This window comes from Hyaena hyaena, unplaced genomic scaffold (assembly GCF_003009895.1).
Source record: "Hyaena hyaena isolate Hyena2069 unplaced genomic scaffold, ASM300989v1 scaffold_233, whole genome shotgun sequence".
NCBI classification, from domain to species: Eukaryota; Metazoa; Chordata; class Mammalia; order Carnivora; family Hyaenidae; genus Hyaena; species Hyaena hyaena.
The window spans coordinates 805059-826725 of record NW_024080866.1 but is presented as its reverse complement, the minus strand read 5'-3'; the positions used below and the strand labels follow the sequence as shown (position 1 = coordinate 826725).

Sequence of the window (21667 nt, the reverse complement as noted above, 5' to 3'; positions counted from 1 at the left end):
AAGAGAAACGAAAGCTCAGGCAGCAGCCATCAATTGAACTGGAAATGGCAAATGCTCTTTAAAGAGAAAAATGAATATTGATCAGAAGAAGAGGCGCTTCTCATGTAAGAGCATGCATGAGCAGGAATTCTCTTTAGGTTAAGGCAGACAATGTGACCAATTATAATAGACACAGTCACAAAATTGAACTTGGGTTGATGGAGATGATATGGGAGTGTTCGTCTTCCTACAGGCTTGGGAGCACCAGTTAATACCTTTAGCAACTTGATTCTTGTTTCAACATTTTTATTGACAAACACAGTACTTCTGAATCGTAAAACAGTGCATCAAGGGACCCTGCAGCAACAATTGTGTGTAGGGACAGAGCATTTTAGAAGTTATAAACGCTATGATACACATTCTCTTGTGCAGCCCCTTTCATGAACCCTGCAAGAGAGTTTTCCAGATAAGGAAACTGGGACTCAGAGAAGTTAAGGAACTTGCCCAGAGTCACAGAGCTAGTGAGGGGCAGTGGGATTTGATCCCAGCTATACTCGCTCTAATGCCAGCATTGCAACTATCCCATACTTGCTTCTCCTCAAGGGGCTTGAGTCAGACTCCACAGTAGGTTTCATTTAACTAAGAAATCCCATCGCCATTAAAGCCAGTGGTAACATTAAATTGTTTACGCCTTGTAATAATAATAATCAAAAGCCGGCATCTTCTGAATGCCTTCTCTCTACCAGACAGTGTGCTGGTGCCGGGCCTGTGTCAGTTCCTTTCACCCTCACGACTACCTTCTGTGGAGCTACTGTCCTCCTCCCTATTACACAGATGTGAACACTGAGGCTCTGGGAAGTTAAGTAACTTGCCCAAGTTCATGAAGCTAGTGGGGGTTTTGAACCCAGGCATCCTAGCCATCCAGAGGCCACATGCCAAGGCCATTTTCACTGCCGGGGTCCTAGGCTCTAATCAAAGTGGAAAGACAAATGGAGTCTGTTTCATGACATCACTGTCACTCTCCCATCTGTTCTTTGGCTTTGGCTGGTTTTTTTGTTGCTGTTGTTTATTTATTTATTTTGAGAGAGACAGCGTGAGCAGAGGAATGACAGAGAGAGAGATTGAGAGAGAGAGAGAGAGAGAGAGAGAGAGAGAGAGAGAGAGAGAGAGAGAGAGAGAGGGAGAGAGAGAGATCCCAAGCAGGCTCCAAGCTGCCAGCATAGAGCCCGATGCAGGGCTCGAACTCACAAAACTGTGAGATCATGACCTGGGCCGAAACCAAGAGTCGGACGCTGAACTGACTGAGCCACCCGGGTGCCCCTGGCATCAGTTGTTTGATGCCCCTGCGCACACACACCTGTGTGTCTGTGTGTGAGTGTGAGCACTTGCATTGATAAAAAGGTGTATGCAAACATCTGTAACCAACAAGGCTTCTGTGAATAAACAAATATGCATTTCAGATATTTCAGATGCTACTGAACTCAGAATTGGTTCCAACAACGTCCCAAAAGGAATTCAAAGAAACAGTTCCGTGTCCCGCAAAAAGTGCCATACAGAATCCCTTCAGCAGGAGACCCCTGAACTGAGCTCCCAGTGGGTGGAAGTGATTTAAAATAGTGTTTTGTAAACACAGACATGTCCCAAAAGAAGTCTCAGCTGTGATCCCCAGGACCATGTACCCCAGGGGGCGGCCCAGTCATGAGTGACCCCTACCTGAGAGGCAGTCAGACCCACCCCTCTGGCCAGAAAATGCCAGGCATCAGGATGCATCTGCTAAACCACAGCAAAGAGTTTTATACAGATGGCCCTCCTTCACAGATGGACAGACTGTCTGGCAGACGGACCAGTCCCTTCCCCACCTGCAGATGCACCCTTACCCGGCAGTACTCGTCAATGGGCTTCAGCCTCTTCACAGCTACGTCCCGGATGTGGCTTCTCCGGAAGAGGATTTTGCCTGGAAGAGAGACACACTTGTGAGCTGGCTATTCAGGGGAAGGCTGCCATGGGACCTGGCACTCCTACACTCTCATTCCCTTCTCCCTCAGCTTCTCAGCATTTTAGCTGGCTACCAAGTGCCACCACCTCTGCCCATTGTCAAGAAAACAAGAGAGGAGCAGTCACCTCTCCCAGGGGGCAGGAGGCGCCCGAGGCTGAGAGCCCAGGACCTCTGGGGCCCAGGAGCAGCCCCAGAGGCTTCCATCTTGGCCAAATCACCTTGTCTGGGTCTAATGGCAGGATCAATGCCCTGATATGGGCGCAGCTCCTGAGTGACCTCACAAATAAATACAAAGGACGGCTCAACCCACACGCCCGTGTTTGGTTTTCAGGCCCATCCCTCCTTGAGAAACCGGCATTCCTTCCTGCCAGCCAGGCAGGAATTCCTATTCTTAGTTTAGGTGGGTGGTGGCTATTTCCAGGGCGGGCACAGGCCAATGCCAAGGGAGCATGGCCGCCCCAGCCTGACTTTTCTTCAGCTTCTCTGTACACACAGCCTCTGGCAGGGCAGGCCACTGTGCAGATGGGCTGGTACACCCCTCTGCAGGTGCAGGCAAGGCTTACAGGAAAGGCCAGGCCCTCTAACCTTTCCAGCAGGCTCTTCTGAGCTAGCTGAATTCAATTTTAACAACCAGATCAATGCATAGTCCTTTACAGCTGGTTCAATTCAGAGTTTGATCTCCTCAGTCTGACTTTCAGTCCTGACACAGTTGACATTTCTATGCCCCATGGCCATCAATGTTGAGTCAGTGCCCCCTTTTTATCATTTATTGAGAGAGAGACAGAAACAAGAGAGCATGAGCTTGGAGAGGCAGAAAGAGAGGCACAGAGAGAATCCCAAGCAGGCTCCACACTGTCAGCACGGAGCCCGATGCGGGGCTCAAACTCAAACTGTGAAATCATGACCTGAGCTAAAACCAAGAGTCTGACGCTTAACTGACTGAGCCACTCAGGTGCCCCCAAAGTCCCCTTTTTAGAAGGCCTTCCTTGATTGGCCGAGCTGGGAGTAATCTTCCTCTTTCCAGAACATCCACATACTTTGTCCATTCCTAAGGCACTCACCTCATTCTGCTGTGTGTGAGCCCCCTTCCGTCAGGGGCCTGTCTGACACATCCTACATAGCCCAGCCCATAGCTATAACAGGCATCTGTGTTGAAGCCTGCCCGGTTTGTCTCTGGAAGGCCTCTCTCCTCCATTCCCAGTCCTTGTGGTGTTCTAACCACACTCCCTGGCAACAAGAGTAGGCATGTGACCCAGCCCAGCCAACCAGACTCACAGTGATTGGCTAAGAGATGGGCAGGGGACCCCATCTGAGCCAATGAGGGCCAGTTCTGAGACTTCTGCTGGAGGTTTTTTTTTCCTCCCACAGTTGCTGAGCTGGTGGGATGAAAGCCTGGAGCTTCTAGTGGCCATATTTGTTACTGCCTGAGAAGGAAGCCTGCCAAGAGAAAGGAGCTGTGCCTGGAACAAAGTTGGTGCTCAGTAAATGCTTTCTGAATGGTTGAAAAGCAGAGCAAAGAGACAATGAACAGCAGATTCCTTTGATATCATTTGAGCAGCTGGTTATAGCTGTTCTGAACCCAAGATCTACCTGGTACTTTTCACATGTATGAAACAATAAAATTATTTTTTATTTAAACTAATTGGAGATGTATTTCTACACCTGTATCAAGGGAGTTCTAATTAAGATAACTGCCATTGCATGTGAACAGATATGCAGACTACATGTCAATCCACTTGAGTTTCTTCTATCAAGGCTCCAGGGAAGTACTAAGCATTGCCTTGGTTTAGGTTGTTTCCCCAGAGGCAGACCCAGAGATGAGGCATGTAAGTGGTTTACTTGGGAGCAGATCCCAGAAGATACCAGGAGGGGAATAGAAAGGAAGACAGGGAAAGGAAGGAGGTATTACCAAGCCAGTTCATCCCTATGGGTAGCCACAGCTCAGGTCTGTTGGGAATAATATGGACTGTACCTCAGAGGTATCCCAACTGAGGTGAGGGGTATTTATCACCAGCTTCCTGCTTGTGAGCATCTGAGGGTGCCAGAACATCTCTGGGACTTCCAGCTGAGTACGCTCCTATGGCTAGAACAAAGCTCCCAACAGCCTCTGGAGACAGAGGTGAAGGGTAGGGGACCTGGGAAGCCCATGGCCTGAGTTCCTGGTCACCTCAGGTACTGGTCACCAGCTCTTCTCCAGTCAGACAGTGGAGCACCTAACTCATCTCATGTGTGACCTGCTTCCCATTTGGGCCCCTCATTTCCCTACATTGGGTGTGACCACCTCCTTCCTCCCCTTGGCACCACACACTCCACTCAACATGAGGCTTTGCATACAGAAGGCGCCCCATAGGTACTTGCTGGCCCATTCACTTCCCTCTCCTGGACTGTCCCTCTAGCTCTCTTTCCTCCCCTCGTCTCTGGATCCAGGCAGACGGGCCATCTCCCTGTCAGAGGGATGACGCTGTGCAGACTGGACAATGTCATCAAGATAAATCGGCTCTGCCACGTGTGCCTTTTGAAAGGAGATAAAACGTGATTTATCAAGACACTGGAGACGGCTTCTTTTCCTTGGGGGAAGATGTCACAGATTTGGTATTCCTGGATTCTTTGCCTCCTACCCTTTTTTGGTTGCCTGTCACTTTATTGCCGGCATGCCACGGGAGCATATGTGTACAGCCATGGGGACGGCATGTGAAAATAAGTGCGTAGCATGAGGAGGCCTGCTCTCAGGACTGACAAAACGACAGGATGCCCTGGGTCTGGGTTTCTGAGGCTTCTACCTGAGCCTCATCCATCAAGAGCTGAGATCACCCAGTCCCGGTGATGCAGTGGTCAAGCGGTATCTCGAAGGAACCTGGAGGACTCGTCTATGCAGCAGAGCAAACCAAAGAAGAGACCATAGTAGGGGCCCGGCCCACAGACCTGGCTCTGCCCCGTGCTCCTTTTGAAGGGAAATGAAACATGACTTATCCATCCTCCAAAAATAGCACTCCTGCCCTTTCTCATCCTGGCAAGGGACAGAAAGGAAAGGAAAAAAGATGGCAGACAAAACCCCTCCCTCTCCAAACGCACCCCTCTCAAGGCTGGCCAAACCCGAGTCTGGTATCCCTGAGATATAGGTATAGATACATACATCACCTAAGATCACCTGATCCAGCTGCGGACAGACCCGGCAAAAACCAAACAGTTAAGGAACAGTTAAGGCCTCCATATGGTGCAGAAGACTGGGAGAAGGGAGGGATGGGGATGGCTGAGGTGGGGAGATAAAGTGGGAGGGCCCCCACTCACACTGGTATAGGACCCCGACCTTGCCCCTCATGCCCACCCCCTGCAGATGAGGCCGCCATGCCTCTGCGCCCCTCCACAAAGCTCATGGGTCTGCTGCTCAGGTGCAGAGTCAGAGCAGAGTTTCTGTATAGGCCGTTTTCCCGGCTGACTGTTTGGAATCCCAACAGGGCTTCTCTCCTTCCCGCTGAAATCCCGACAGGAGCAACGTTTTCTTTTCTTGGGGCTTTGGCACAGGCAGCAGAGGGCAGGAGGGGGAGAGAGGGAGGGAAGATCTGGAAGGGATTCTATGGTCTTGACTTCTCTGTTAGGAATCCAAACCGCACTCGGAAAGCCAAACCGGTGACTGTATTAAAAGGGAGAGAGAAAAAAAGGAGGAGGAGGAAAATCCCCATTAAGGAAGCCGAGACCACAGAGTATTGAAGGCCTCTTGTAAATGTAATTCAGCCCGTTTATAGCTCCTGCCAGAGTCTTCAAAGCCATGCAGATGCTGCCCCAGAAATATGATAAGCATCATAAGGAAGATTACACATGGGGCATGAAACAGACCTCAGGACATAACTCACTCCTGAAAGTGGAGAAGACAGCTATCGAGCCTGACAGGGTCCAAGCACATAAGTGTAGGTCCCTCTTGCTGCTGCTCTGGGCTGGGCTGAGAAAGTGGGACAAGCAGAAGGAGCAGGGGCCTTAGCAAGAGTCCTGGGATCAAGTTCTGCCTGGACCACAGGCTGGCTGTGTGACCTTGAAGCAGGTTCCTCCTCCACTGGGGCCTCTGCATTCTCATCTGGAGACCAAAGAGCTGGGGCTCCATGGCTGCTGCCTCTAGAAGTCCTAAGATTTATACAGCAGGCGTGTCGGAACTGAGAGGGGCAGAGGAGGGACGAGACCAGCGGTAATAGTAGCCAAGTGCTGACTATGTGCTGGGCACATGCTAAGAGCTTTTCACTGGGTTCTCTCACTGAATCCTCACAACGACTTGGAAGCAAGTAATTTTGTTATCCCAACTTTGCACAGGAGATGGTGGCTCAGAGAGATTGTCCAAAGTCACATAGCTACTACGTGGTTAAGATTTCAACTTGGGATTTTGGAGCTCATATAGAAAGAGGGAGACAGAAGACAATGAATCCAAAGAGTTCTCTGGGGTCCAATCAAATAAGGCCTTGAGAGCCATGGTGAGGACTTAGGATTTTATTCTGTGTGTGATGGGAGCATTACTAACATCTCCCCCATGCTTGGTGCTATGCTGTGGTCCAGGGATCAGCCGCCTTGGGGGATGACAGAACTATGTAAGCCCTAATCACGGACAATGGGACACGCCATGGTGCACCACGTACAAGCAGTCCTCCAAAGTCTCTGCCTATCAGATACAAATGGCCAGTGAATGGGCCAGCAAAGTGGGAAGGAGAAGGGACCCAGTGTCCAGTGGACTTTGGAAAGAAAGAGCTCCCTGAAACACCAAACTTCCTTGTCCTTCCTGTACCCCCACCCCTGCTCTGGTTGGACGAGTGTCAGCCACAAGTCAGTGTGTATCACCTGAGGGAGATCAATCTTTGCTCCCCTCCCCCCCCCCATGTCGCCTGATCTTCTTATCAGCAGTGTCCACTCTGAGTCAGGGGCCTTGACTCAGGAAGCTCCCCATGCTTGGGTGAGAGAGGTATTTCTTCCTCTCGCCCAGGATACCATGCATGTAATGAGGCATCTCAGTGGTAGCTGATGGGTCTTAGGAATTGGCATTTGCTTCTGGAGAATGAATTGTTTCAAGAAAATGAGAGATGAGGGCATGGCTCAGCCATGAAGACTCTGCACGAACCAGGTTTGTGTTCTTACAGATGGGCAAGCACCTGTTGTACAGGGGGTGATTTGAGGGCATAGGCTCCAGGAGTAATAGGGAAGGACTAGCTTTGGGACCTCTTGTGGTCTGTCCAAGCTGATGTATTCTTGGCAGTCTCTCCTCTTCAAGATTCACCAAGTGGATGCGAGCATGTTCACTTCCTCAAATGACCCCCTCTTCCTTGTTTTTCTGCCATCTGGAATACCATCCATCCATCCATCCATCCATCCATCCATCCATCCATCCATCCCTATCTTGATGCTCCAGGTGCTAAGGACACTGCAGGGAACAAGACAGATGGAGGCCCTGCTCTCAAGGTGTTCACATTTAAATCAGGGATGGGATGTGCATGGAAGGGATCCGGGGAACAATGTTCATGTCTGGTAAGTAGTTTGGTTACACATATGTGTCTCCTCCCATCTCTAAAAGAGAATAAAAAGGGTGATGGGAAGGGGCATGCCTGGGAGGTGGGGAAATTCAGCTAGTGGTCAGGGAAGTTTGGTGGACACTCTGAGGAGTGGGAGCCAGTCATGCAAAGCTCTGAGGCTGGAGCGCTCACCCAGAGGCAACTACAGAACAAAGTTGAAAGACAGGAGAGAGGCCATAGAGCTGTCCTGTAAGCCATAGAAAGGAGTCTGGTTTTCTTTGAAGCACCTTGGGCCTCCTTCTCCATTCCAAGGCCTCCTCTATGAAGTCTTCCTTGAATGCCTGTCCTGTCCTTCTTTGCCAGCCTCTAGGACCCTCTGGCAGTCACCCCACTCTTGCCTTTTGACCCCTGCTATCCCGGAGAATTTGTCAGGGAGTCACCATCCCTGACTCCCCCTCTCACCTTCCCAGGGGGTCCCCTGATTCATAGGCCACCCTGGCCTCCCAGGGCACAGATGCTCCCAACCCTCTCCCTTCAGTGCCATCCAGAGAACCTGGACCATCACAGAAGACTGGCCTAAGAAACAGGAAGAGGCCACAGCAGGGCCCAGAGGCCCCAGACCAGGTGGTGCAGAGGCCTCGTTCTTCCTGAATGATGCTCCTACCCATCTATTTGGATCTGAGGACAAAAGGGAAGGGGTGCATTTGTCTCCCAGGGCAGCTGTAACAAATTACCATAAAGTTGGTGGCTAAAAACAACAAGAATATATTCTCCCCCAAGCCTGAGGCCAGAAGTCTGAAAGCATCAGCAAGTCTATGCTCCCTCTGAAGGCTTTAGGGGGCAATCCATCCTTGGCTCTTCCAGCTTTTGGTGGCTCCAGGCATTCCTTGGCTTGTAGCCACATCACTCTGGTCTCTGCCTCTGTCTTCACACGGGCTTCCCCCTCTCCGCCTGTGTCTCAAATCTCCCTATGTCTTTCTTCAACAAGGACATCTGCTTTCGGGTTCACGCTCACCCTAAATTCAGGATGATCTCATCTCCAGATCCTCAACTTAATTACATCTGCAAAGACTCTATTTCCAAATGAGGTCCCATTCACAGGTTTGGGGGTCAGGATGTGGACATAGCTCTTTGGGGGCCACTATTCACCCACTATAGGGGGTTATGGCAATGTCTGCAGAGTTGGCCTGACTCATGACAGTCTTGCTTCCCTAAGCGGACTGCAGTCGCCCTGAGGGCAGGGATCACTTTCTATACTCCCTCTGCCCCTAGCAATCCCTGGCACTGAGCGAATGTCCTGAATGTGGGTGTTGTCTGCTACCCTCAGGAGGGTCAGAGGACTGTCTGGAGAGAGTGGTAGACGAACTCTGGAGCTGAGAGTGGGCAGGCAAGCTCTGTGAATCAGAGAGCCGACTGAGTGGAAGGGGGACCCCTCTGGCTCTGTGGCTGATGTGGCACCCAGGAGAGCCTCTTCTTTGCCAAACCTTTTGAAAAGGTTACTGGAGGAGCACCCACCCCTGCAAAAAGTGACATGTATGCATGCTCATGGGGTGTGCTATGGTCTGAATGTTTGAGCCCCTCAAAATTCACGTTGAAATCCTAATGCCCAAAGTGATGGTATTGGAGGCATAGCCTTTCGGGGGGGGTGACATGGTACTGGAGGCAGAGTCCTCACAAATGGAATTAGTGCTTTTATAAAAGACACCCAACTGACTCCATTTGGTCCCCATGATGTGAGGACACAGTGAGAAATCCGCAACCAGACCTCCACCGGAGCATATGGGCACCCTGATCTGACTTCCAGCTTCCAGAACTGTTGGAAATAAATTTCTGTTGCTTGTCGGCCAACCAGTCTGTGTTTTTTGTTATAGCAGCCCGACCAGACTAAGACAGAGTGATAAGATGCAGGCAATGCCTGTGGAGAGGAAAAGGAATAATTAATTCACCCCTCACCCCATAGCTCTGGCTTAGAATCTAGCACAGCAGGCATCTGTGGGTTTGCCTGTGAGCATCTGCAGTGCAATGGCCTGAGTTTCTTTGGAGGAACAATCCCTCCTTCATTCTTCGGCTGTGTGATTTCAGTAGGGCTCACTTCACCCCAAACATCTGGAGTTACTAATCAGTGTAGTCCAGCCGTGGGCATGTGACCCAAGTTCCTCCAAGGAGAACTGGCCTTGGACTTTTGCTGGAACTACCAGAAAGAGAAGTACTTTTTTTTACAGGGACTGCTAACTCACACACTGTAAACCCCAAGTCACCAGGAAGTATCTTTGCAAATCTCTACCACCATTTGGGGACAGCTTGTCTGGGAATGAAACTGCCAGAGAGGAAAGCAAAGCTGAGAGCTAGAGAGATACACGATTTGGTTACCTACATCCAGCCATGCCTGAAACCTTTACCCTTGAAGTTTTTAATTATATGAGCCAATAAATTTCCCCATTTTTCTTACATCAGATCGAGATGGGTCTACTCCTTGTCACTGAGAGGTTCCTGACTAGTACATCTGGCCCTGCCATTTACTGTTGTGTGATATGGGACAAGTCAGAACCTATTTAAATCTCAGTTTGCTCTAAATGCAAAATGGGCACAGTAATGGCTAACTCAAAGGATTGCTGGGAGGAGTCAATGAACTGATGTACAAAATCATTTAACACGGAGCCCAGCCCATAATAAACGTTGAACAAATGGGATCTTTTATGAGCTGACAATTCCAGGTCCAGTAGGTGGGGTAGCGTGGGGGGTGGGGATACAGCCTGGCCCCACCCACCTCCTCACTGGCCACTCTGAGTATTATAGTGTTTCCCTGGAACCTGAACCCAAGGCCAGACACTAGCTCCCTTCGGCCTGTAGCAACCTTTCCTCATTGAAATCCCCGCCCTCTAAAAACACTGTGTCTCCACGCAGCTCCCATTTCTCTCCTTTGGGACACTCTTCCATCAGTCCAGTGCAGACAGCAGAGAACAGAAAACACAACAGAGGCAGCGATTACTCACTTGACCCGGCCACCTGGGGACGCTAAGATGACTCACACAGGTGACTCGGCACTCTCTGCCCCCTCTCCCACATGCTCAGGGGAAGACACTTGAAAAAATCCAGCGGGGTTTCGTCACAGATGGAAACCTTAATTCCTTTTGCAGCCACAGCGTGCTTACAGTACGAACCATCACATCCAGGAGAGAAAACTGATTTTCCAAATTCTGATTTGGAGGTTCCCATTCCCCAGCACAGAACGAGGCTTAAACGAACAAAATCTTTCATTCCTCCATCCTCAATGGGGCCCCTTGGGATTTATGGATATCTGCTAGAAAAGAAAGCACCTAGGCCTGGCACATAAGAGGTTTTAACACATGTTTACTGAGGCAAACAGAATTGAAGCCTTCTTGAGCAGCCTTATGGAGCTATGACCAGACAATTTTTTCCTTCTTTTAAAAACATTTTTTTAAAGCAGAGGGTGAGAGAAAGAGAATCCCAAGCAGGCTCCGCACAGTCAGCGCAGAGCCCGATGTGGGACTCGAATTCACAAACCGTGGGATCATGACCTGAGCTGAAATCAAGGGTTGGATGCTTAACCAACTGAATCAGCCCTTTATTATTTAAAAAAATTTTTTTTGTTTTAGCTTTCCTTCCTTTTTTTAAAAAAAAGCAACTTTTTTTTTGAAGTATAATATACACCCAGAAAAGTGCACGTGCATGTGAACAGCTCAATGAATTTCATGAACGGAGCCCACCTAGGGAACCAGGGCCCAGGCCAAGAGACAGCATCGCCTGCACCCCAGGAGACCTTCACTACTCCACAGCAGATTTTAGGTGAGGTTTGTTAGTACTTCTCTACTAGTATGGATGTTCAAACCCTAATCTGGGTGCTAGGTGTTGCAGAGAAGGGGAAGCTGACACATGCATTGTTTTAGTGGCATTTACTTTATTTTCTCTACACTTATTTAAAAATAGATGCTTTATGATTTGATTTAAGTTGCAGAAAATTGAAGTTCACAGTGAGTCTGGATCCCTGGAATCAAGCCCCTTCTCTGTGAAATGTGAATACACTTGTATTAATTGTTGTCCATGAGGTAAATGCTTACCTACGGCGTGAGCTTTGGGAGGAGAAGTGTTCACAGAAACAAAACCCCTGAGTTTGTCAGCCTGTTCTCCCTTGTTTTGGAGGATGCTCAGGGTTGGTCTTCAGCCCTGACCCAGACTGGAGATACTTCATTAGCTATACGTTCTCACGTTGGATTACACGCTGCCAGATGAGGGCAGCTCAGGCTTAGGAATCACCTATAAGGTGGCCGGCATCTAGGGATTCCCAACAGACCTCAAATTAGGGAAGGATGTTGGGCACCATAGCACCATGGGTTGGCAGGGAACGTAGGCTCGGAGGCTACGCCCTGGAGGTAGAGAGAGCATTGCGAATGAGCTCGGACGTGTCAGCTAGCTCTGGGGAAGGGAGAGGATTTGGGATTAAATAGAACAGTGCTTAAAGTGGCCACACTGAGGACAAGTGCCACTTGGATGCCATTGGGGTTCCTTAAGGCACAGGCTGTGGTCTCATTCAGAGCTTGGACACGGCCGAGCACAGCCTGGACGGTGCTTGATAAACCGGTGTGATACGTACACTAACGCTGGGCCAGGCGGCGAAGGCAGAGAGCGCTGACCTTCTCCGTCACAGTCATACTGGTCTGATTTCACCTCCCAGCTGTGTTTTCCTATTCTTGGTCCAATGGGAAGGTTAAAAAAAAAAAAAATCAAAATCTAGGGCCATTCATCTGCCAGCAGCAGGATCAGAGGGTGGGTCGCAAAGTTGAGAGCACCTGGGCCTTTCGAAGCCCTGTATCCTGGGAATATGAACAGGTTTGGGCATTGGCCTTCTCAGCTGCCCTGGGGGATTATAGGGCCAAGACACGGAGTGGAAGCAGCGCACAGACAAGCACAGCACACGGAGCTGGGCATGCAGGAAGGGTCCGACACAAAGTGCCTGTCATCACTGCGAAGGGAGAGGCCAGCTTGCTCCATCGTTGGCCAACAGCCCGTGAGTCGTCCAGTGACCTTTCGTCTGTCTGATTCCCAGTCCATTTTCCACCCAGTAGCACAAATAACATCCTTAAAATGAAACCTTGCTTAAACCTTTCACTGACTTCCCAGCGCACGGAGAATAAAACCCAAACTCCTTTCCATAGACCGAGAGGCCCTGCAGGGTCTGGCTCATGCCTCCCTCTGCGATTTGGTCGCATCAGGCCAGCCACGCTGGGCTTCAGCTAGTGCCACAGACATGCCCAGGTCTCTCCCACCACGGGGCCTGTGTGCATGCTGTCCCCTCTCCCAGGACACAGTCCCCATGGCCCTTTGCACAGATAACGCCTTCCGTGCTTCAGATCAATGCACGGGGAGGGCTCGGCAGGCCACTCCCAGTAAGGGATCTTTCTGCCTCTCTCCCAGCCCTCGACTGTCTCCTCCCCAGAATTCACTGCCACGTGTAATGGTCTCACCTCTTTGTATGATGTCTCATTTACTATTGTATCCTCAGGGCCCAGCATGAGGATGGGCACACAGTGGCCCCCAGCTGACATGTGGTGAATGGAGAAGTGTGTGTGCATTGACACCCTCTCGCTCTAGACTCTCTCACAGTACACACTCTCTGTACACACTCACACAGACACACCCCCCTGAGGGGCTAGCACACGTAGCTCACCCTGCCCATGCTGGGGGCTGCTGGCCCCGAGCCGGGCCGCTGCGGGGATGGGCTCGCCCTCCAGGACCCAGACAGAGTGGGGCCAGAGAGTGTGGTTAACTCAGAGCCCGGCATCAGGGCCAAGCTGTCCCCACCATGGGGATGTGGGTGTGGCAGGCGTGGGGGGCAGTGGCTCAGCACCCTCCCTGTGAGAGCCAGGGAATAAAGGCCCCATTCAGCCCCAGCAGCCTCAGCTCCTCCCTGCCAGGGGAGGCTGCCCTCAGGAAAGGGGATGGTGGGATGCTGAGCAGAGCTTTCCGGCAGCCTCTCCCTGTGGCCTGGCCCACAGCAGGGGCCAGTTGGGGGGTTGGGGGGGCAGGCCAAGGGTACTGGGCCTCCAGGGCACAGAGACACAATAGAAAGGCCCAGCCAGCCCAGGAGGCTGTGGACAGGCAGGAGCAGCCATGGTCCCAAGGGTGATGCTGACAGACACAGTTTACCTCTGACGGCTGTAGTAGAGGAAAGTCCCCAGGGTGTGGAGACCCACTGGAAAACGGCCACATGACCACAGGCCTGGCGGCGCCAGCCAGAGGGAAGTCTGCCTGGCTCCCTCTGGGTGGACACAGTCCCCCAAAGACTGCCTTCCTTGAGCTTTTGCTCTGTTGGCAGAACTGAGCCCAGACAGTCACCTCTCTTCAGCAACCTCCCACCAACGCTCTCTGTGGTTCCCGGCCCTCCTGCGAGGGTGGTGAGAACAATACAAGCAATAGATAATGTGCACCGAGGACTTGGTGTGTGGTAAGCACTGTGCTATGTATTTCTTATCTATTCTTGTATTTGATCTCATGACAACCCATGACCTAGGTACCAAGTACTGCTGCCATTCCCAGTTCATGGATGGGTAAATGGAAGTTTGGAAAAGTGACCTGCTCAAGGCCACAAAAGTAGTAAGTGGCAGAGCTGGAATTCATGTGCCATAGCCTATTTCTTTAAGCCGTCTGGATGTGCCTAGGCTCTTAATGATTTTGCTGTATTCCTTCTTTTCTCTGTACCTTTTCTCTGTGTATCCTCTTGGCCTGCCTTCCCCAAGAGCTATATCTTTTTTTTTTTTAATTTTTTTTAAATGTTTTTATTTATTTCTAGGAGAGAGAGAGAGAGAGAGACAGTGTGAGCAGGGGAGGGTCAGAGAGAGAGGGAGTCACAGACTGAAACAGGCTCCAGGCTCTGAGCCGGCAGTCAGCACTGAGCCCGACGCGGGGCTCGAGCCCACGAACCGCGAGATCATGACCCAAGCGAAAGTCGGACGCTTTACCGACTAAGGCACCCAGGCGCCCCGTAAGAGCTATATCTTAACCCCAGCCCAACCCCATGAGCATGGTCAGCCGGCACCACTTATGCACTTACTGATAATCCAGCCTCCCGAATGCCGGTGCTGCACTGGGGGCTGGGGTGTGACAACACACCGTGCAGACACAGCCCCCACTGTGAGCATTGTGCTGCAGTGTGATCCGTTACAACGGGGACACACAGGAGGGAGGACGGGCCTGAAACGTGGTGGGAATGAGCCAGGGCAAGGGAAGGGGAAAGAATGTTCCAGGAGGGAGGAGCCTGAGCAAATGTCCAGAGATAACAGAAACCAGCTAAAGTAAAGTGAATGTGTTGGGAGGTTACGGATGTGGGTTATGACTGGTACTAGAAGAGACTGGATAGGTGACAAGGGTTTGATCCCACAGACCACACAGAGCAAAGCAGAGCCATTCGAGTTGTACTATTTCAGAAACACCTGAGTTCCTGAACCGTCAAGACCAAGGATCAGAGTTTTTACCTGAGAGGGAGGAGTGGGGGGATACAGGCACCATCAGCCCATTCTGAAGCACTTCTCCTTGAGTCTTAACCCTGAGGGTCAGGGATGGGAGATGGGGACACACTTGGGCCTGGTCACTGGTGGGACACTTACAGCACAAGCTCAAGCCTGTGCTCTCACCAGTGCTGACAGCTACCATAGTCCAAATGGATCCTGGGGTTAAAACCAGGAGACCCTGGAGGAACTCATGTCCAGCCCCCTGACTCTCCGGGGTCAAGGCTGAGCTCAGAAAGGGCCACGGCTTGCTCAACTTCACACAGTGACTTAGCAGCCAGGCTGCGACTCGGCAGGGTAGTTGGCCCAACAGCCTAGTTCTGGGTGGATTTTGTAGCTTTTGTACTTACAGGTTACATTCCCCAGGGCCCCAAACTCAGCTGTCATTTCTAATTTCTATCCCAATCCTAACCCCCCACAAGAGCTGCCACCACTGACACCGTTTCAGAGGAGCCTGTGGTAGTCAGCCTCCAAGGTGGTCTCTGGTGACGTGTACCACAGGGTTCCTCACTTCACACGGTCCCCTCTCATGCCATATAGGGCTGACCTGTGAAGCGGCAGGACACTGGGTCTCCTCCCAGTGGACAGGGTGACTTCCATGACTAGGTCATAAAGGACATCACAGCCCCCTTCTTGTCTTGCTCTGAGATCATTCATGTTGCAGGAAGTTGGCTGCCATGTTGTAAGGACACTCAAGCGTCTCATGGAGAGGTCCATATGGCAAAGACCTGAGCCCTCCTGCCAGCAGCCAGCACCAGTCTGCCAGCCACGTGAACAAGCTGTCTTCCCCAGTAAGTCCCCAGTCACGCTTTGTGCTGACATCTGGACCGCACTTCACAAGAGATGCAGTATCAGAACTATGCAGTTAGGCCATTCCTGAATTCCTGGCCTGCAGAAATTCTGAGATAATAAATGATGGCTATTGTTTTACACTGCTCAGTTGGGAGCAGGAGGGTGTAATTTGTTCCACAGCACTAGATGATGGACCCAGGCCCAGCACTGCTCATGAGAGAGCCCCTGGGTTACCTGAATCAGACAATATTTAGGGCATTCAGGCTGCTTTCTGAGAGAATTGAGCTTTCTTTTCTTTTTCTCTTACTTATATTTACGGTGCGCACATAACAAAACACTACATGATTGCTGGTTTATGTAAGAGCCAGCCTCGCTTGCAAAGAACTTTGTTGGCATTAAGCAAATGCGGGTGTTGAGCTAAAAAGGGCACAGGGGATGAGGCTATGCAGAGAGGCTAGCGCTGCTGGAGAACGATGCATCAGAGCGAGCATGCTTTCTACCCACCGGGATGCACGAGCTCCAGGCAGTTGTCCCAGGCAAACAAAATGCAGTGGGTACAAGGCAGAAATAATGTATGAGGACGAGGAAGGAGTGTACCTAATTCCTGCCAGGCTGCGATACCAGCAGGTAAGAATAAAAACCCCACTTACATTTTAAAGCATTCTAGGCTCAGAAAGAACTCACACACAATCTTATTATATGACCCTTGTTGACTCAAGATAGGCAGTTCTAGTCACATTCAGTCATTCACTCGATAAATTTGTTTAAGCAGCTACTTTATGTACCAGGTAACACTCTAGGCACAGGAGATACAAGGATTTCTTTTCTTTTTTTCTTTTCTTTTCTTTCTTTATTCTTATTTTTAAAAGTTTATTCATTTTGAGAATAAATTTTGAGAGAGACAGAGGATGAGTGGGGGAGGGGCAGAGAGAGAGGGAGACACAGAATCTGAAGCAGGCTCCAGGCTCTGAGCTGTCAGCACAGAGCCTGATGCGGGGCTGGAACTCACAAACCACGAGATTATGACCTGAGCTGAAGTCGGACGCTTAACCAACTGAGCCACTCAGGTACCCCTGTTTCTTTATTTAATAAACATTTATATATATTTACTATGTGTTAGGCACTGGTTTAAGCCCTTTGAAAATATTAACTCACTCCTTAACAACAGCTCAACAAAGTAGATACAGTTATTCTTCCCATTTAACAAGGAGATTGAAGTACACAGCTTAAGTTACTTGGCCAAGGCCAAACAGCTAGCAGGCAGCAACACAGGGATTGACGCTAGACTCCACCCTCTTAACCAAGGTAAGATCAGGCATGGTTCCTGTTCTTCAAAACTCTAGTTTTGAAAATCCCCATGACCACAGAGGAAGAAAGCCCAGAGATACGTTCTGAATTTCCCCAAGCCACAGTGCTGAGCCTAAGAGCTAGGTCTGATTCCAGGCAGCATTACTTTGCTCCACTGCATGTGTCTGTTCACAAAGCAGGTTTAGGAGAAGATGGGTGTGAGGGCAGTGAACAAGGAAGTCGTTTCTAGAGTCCAGAAAGAGACAACATTTTCCTAGGCCCCACTGGCAAGTCTGGAGTATCCCGAGAGACCCCGAAGCGAATGAACAAAGCTCACTCACTGTCCAGGCCGTCATGATTTGTGACTGTCCACTGCCTGCCGGTATTCATGTCTCCAGATATTTTGGGGGCAGTGTTATTTATAGACCACGTTTCTATTTATATTTTCATTGAATTCCTGCTAACCCTAGCTAGATTATCTCCACCCCCACCAAAACCTAGAGAGAGGAGGATAAGAACTCTTTCTTACCAAGTAAGTCAGGGGTTCAAAGGTGAAGGTCAAAGTCTTGGCTGTGTGTGCAGTCTTTCAGCAGGAGCCCTTTGCAGGGAAGCATTCAAGACAAGGGGGCTTTCTGCACTTTCCAGAGGAAACAGGGGGTAGGGGGAAGGGCACAAAGCTGGCCTTATACAGAGGAAGCCATATTCTGCCAATGCAGTGGGATCTGAGGTGAGCCTACAAGCCCTCTGTTTCCCTGAAATGTTTTCTCTTTTGTATGATATTTCGTCATTAGTCATTTATCTATTTGGTCTTAAAAGCTATTAGATCACAAAATATTGAGACTATGAGAAAGCCCAGACAGTATCCAGTCCAATCCTAGTATTTCCCAGATGTGGAAACTCAGACTCAGAAATATCCAGGGCCTGTTCTCATGTATCCATAAGAACACATCTGAATGAATACACTGAAATCTATTACAATGCACAGGAGATCTTTTGGAGGAAGAGCTGTCAGGAACACCACAGTAGGCTCAGAATTCCTCTCACACCAAGTTTTAGGAATGAGCAAGTTAAACCATGTGCTGATTCCTAAGGTTCTATTTGATGCCCCAAATGAAAACTTTCTGGTTTAGGGCCACATTGAGAAATAAAAGTAAAGTAGGATTTCTTTCTTCCTCATTTTTAGTTCTTTGTTGAACTGTGGTTTACTAAACTGTGCTGACTGTTGCTACATGGTTACTTTATAGGTATGTATTTACAAAGCCTGCAATCATTCCCTTCTGGCAACTATGCCTGCAATTCCAGTGTTGGCCACTAGGTGGCTGGCTAAACTTGGGTAGGTTAAGTGAAAGGTAGCAGAAAATAATGTAATCTAGGCAAGGCCTCCACTGTAGGAATGTGACACTTTATTAAGTGTCAAAAAAAGGGCAAAGCTGATCAACCTCTACCTGATAAAATTAAAACCATACAAAACTTGAAATACAGTTTAAAGAAATGCAGACACTCTGGTATAGGTACTATCCTCACCATTTCATATACCAAACCTCCAGGCAATACATCTTTGGTCAAGCTCACTCTGGAGCAAGCACAGCCAGGACATAGAGCATAGTGAGTGGTCAACAGCTTGGAAGTGGAAGGACCTGGGTTTGAATCCCAGCCCTGCCTCTTACTAGTTGAGTGGCTATGGGCAAGTCATGTACCCGTTCCAGCCCATGAAGCCCATTTTCATATATAAAGGGGAGTAGCTATCATTAAATGAGGCAATATAAGCACGTGAAACACTTTGCACGCTATCCGGCTAAAGTATGTACTTAAATGATAGCTATAATGCTTAGGGAGGAATCTTTCCTTTATAATCACTTAATCTGCTAAATGTTCCAAGCTGCACACAGTTTCTCAGGAAGCTTTTTGCAACTTTTCCCCTATAGCCAATTCCATGAAAAGCTATCTCTGGGTCACCTGCTAGGAAGAGAGAACTGCTTTGCCAACCATATAGGCCTTACTTAAGCCATCTTCACCGATTAGCTACTATTAAAGTTGTAAATTCATTTTTCAGATCAGAAAGAAGAAGCTGGGAGTAAAAATCTTGCCAAGCAGAGAAGGCACCAAGTTACCAGTCACTCACTCACCTCAGGCCTCCTCCTCTGGCTCCCTTATTTTGGAGCTTAGGTTTGCAATAATTGTTTTATACAGAAGAACAAAACATGCTCCTTTTAAAAATCAGGGTGTTTTTTGCTTTTTGGTTTTTTGGTCTTAACCCTTTTGCCTGAGACTTCTTAAAAGGGACCCAAGCATTTTCCTGCTCCTAATTGTGCAATATAACTGGACAGATAGACTTTAGACATACTTGTGCCGTGCTATCTTCAAAACTGCAGGAGATCCCAGGCCAGTCTCTCCCTCCCCCAATCCAGACAGACTTCTGAAATAAAAACTCAGCAATTTCTTGGTCCCAAACTTCACGCCATCTTGGAAGAGTGGGGACTTACAGAGTCCTGACTTACAGCTGATGAGGGAGTGTGGCTGGGGTCCAAGTGTCCTCCAGATTAGACTGATGGTGGGGGACAGAGGCTGTGCAGTGACTTATGCCCCCAAGCCACAGGGTGCCAGAAACAGGCGGGCAGCTCAGATCTGCATGTTTGTACCAACTAACCTGTGTGAAGCTTGGGTCAGAAATTAATTCACACAGGCAGGGTCAGTGATTTATATTACATGGATGGACTGAACATAACCATACACCAAGGAAGTCAGACAGCCTACGGAAGGGCTTCCCTGGACCTTAAAACAGTGCTTCTCAAACTTTCCTGTGCATGCCAGCACACCGCAGACCGTGATTTAGTGTGCCTGGGGTGGGGCCAAGCCTGCATTTCTAACAAGCTCTCAGATGATGTTGGTGCTAGTCACCTATGAACCACATTCTGAGCAACAGACCTTGAAATGCACAGGACTGCAGGCAAGACCTCACTCCTGGAAAGGCTCCAAGAGACAGCTCACTCTCTTGTGTCAAGCTCCATACCAACATTCACCAAATCATCACCGTGTATTAAATGCTTACTGTGTGCTTAACAGACACATTTCATTCAATGCTCTCAACAGCCCTGGGGGGATTTCATAGTTGAGGATTCTGAGGAGGTGCAGGGATGCTGAGTAAATCTGGCCCAGGGTCACACAGCTCCTGGGAGGCTGAGCAGGGATTTGACTCCAGCACATCTAGCTGTAAGGCCTCCAGTGCTGAAAGGCGACGCTTACCCGCCTCCACCGCGAAAAAAGCACAGTTTCAAGTTCAGACAGCTAGTGCCAAGTAGAAAGCCCTGGTGTGAATCGTGCATCTCGATCTGTGTGAGCCCAAGGCCAGGTTCAGACCTGTCGGAACCACCATGCTGCTCTAGGGCTGGTAGAGCTGTGGAGTCACACGGCTTCTTTGGCAACACAGCTTTGGAAATTCTCCCTGGGATGTGTCCCGATTTATTCTTGCTAAGGTGAAATCCAGCCCCTCTGCTCTGGCCCGGGGAGAAGCAGACAAGTAACTGTCTCCCTTGGACCCTGCCCCTGATGGGTATAGAGGAACTAGAGCTGCCAGCCAGGCCCACCCGCCCCATGCACTTCCTTCTCAGCCTTATGAAGGACCATTCAGGGAAACAGACTCCATCCTCAGGCCATGCCAGTCCCTCTGGCCCACTGTGGTCTGGAGGCCAGGCGGCCTGGCGTCGGGGGGGCCCTCAGTGGACATCAGCCCTTGGAACTCTGCAGGTGAAGGAGAGGAGGTGTTTTCCAGGCCCAGAGTGACCATACTGCTCGAAGCCAGGGAGCCTCCGGATGAATGGTGCATCAGTTCATAAGTGCCTGGGGACGCTCCAAGGATCAGCTCAATTCCTGCCTGGGAAGAGCTCTGGCCTGGGGCTCTGTCCCTGGGCCTGGGTCCAGTTGGGGTGACCTCGGCAAACAGTGGAAGGGTCGGGCCTGGGACACTGTGGAGATGTGCCACCTCTGAAGAAGGAGGGGCCCTGAGCTCCCTGTCAACGGATCTCAGTGTTCTCCTTCCTCCACCACCACTCACTGACCCTCCTCATACCCTCCACTGAATCTAAGACCCAGAAACCAGAATGTCTAGGGCCCAGAATGCTCCTGGGGAGGGAGGCTGGTGGAAAGCACTTTCACGTGTGCCGAAGGCTTCAGCCATCTCAGAATGGAGGGAGGACATCGTTCCCCTTTGCTCCCAGGGGTCAGGTCCAAGATGGGGGTGTGGGGAGAGTGCTGGGAAGTACTGGGTCTGCCATCTTGGCCAGGGTTGCCCTCAGCAGAACTATGGGCATCATGACTCCACTTCCCTCTCACCCCCAGCCTTCAGCAAGACCTCTTGGATGTTCCTCTAAAACAGGTCTCAGACCGACCTCTCCACAGCATCGTCCAGCCTAGGCCAAGCCGCCCTCATTTCTCACCCGTGCCGCGTCCCCCTCCAGCTGGGCTCCCCGATCCACGCTTGCTCCCTGGCCCTTCCAGACTTGGACACACAGCTGCTGAGGGATCCTTTCAAAACAGAAATCCGATCATGTGGCCCCTCAGCATAAAACCTTTCAGAGACCTTCCACCGCACAGGACAAATCCTCATCCCT

General features: G+C 50.1%; 1 protein-coding gene and 1 long non-coding RNA gene across 4 annotated transcripts in view; one reads left to right on the top strand and one right to left on the bottom strand.

Annotated features, from left to right (window-relative positions):
• Positions 1-21667, bottom strand: part of SH3PXD2A (SH3 and PX domains 2A) — a 239107-nt gene that overhangs the window by 117614 nt on the left and 99826 nt on the right. For all 3 annotated transcript variants that reach the window (XR_005530468.1, XM_039243944.1, XM_039243943.1), the window contains exon 4: positions 1857-1933. Coding sequence is in view for 2 of the 3 variants with exons in the window: in XM_039243944.1 (XP_039099875.1) it covers positions 1857-1933 (77 nt within the window). In the remaining variant the exon portion in view is untranslated. The remainder of the gene's footprint in view (positions 1-1856; positions 1934-21667) is intronic.
• On the top strand, positions 15655-19280 carry LOC120239585. Its single transcript, XR_005530470.1, has 2 exons — positions 15655-15772; positions 19114-19280. It is a non-coding gene; the product is annotated as an uncharacterized LOC120239585 (long non-coding RNA).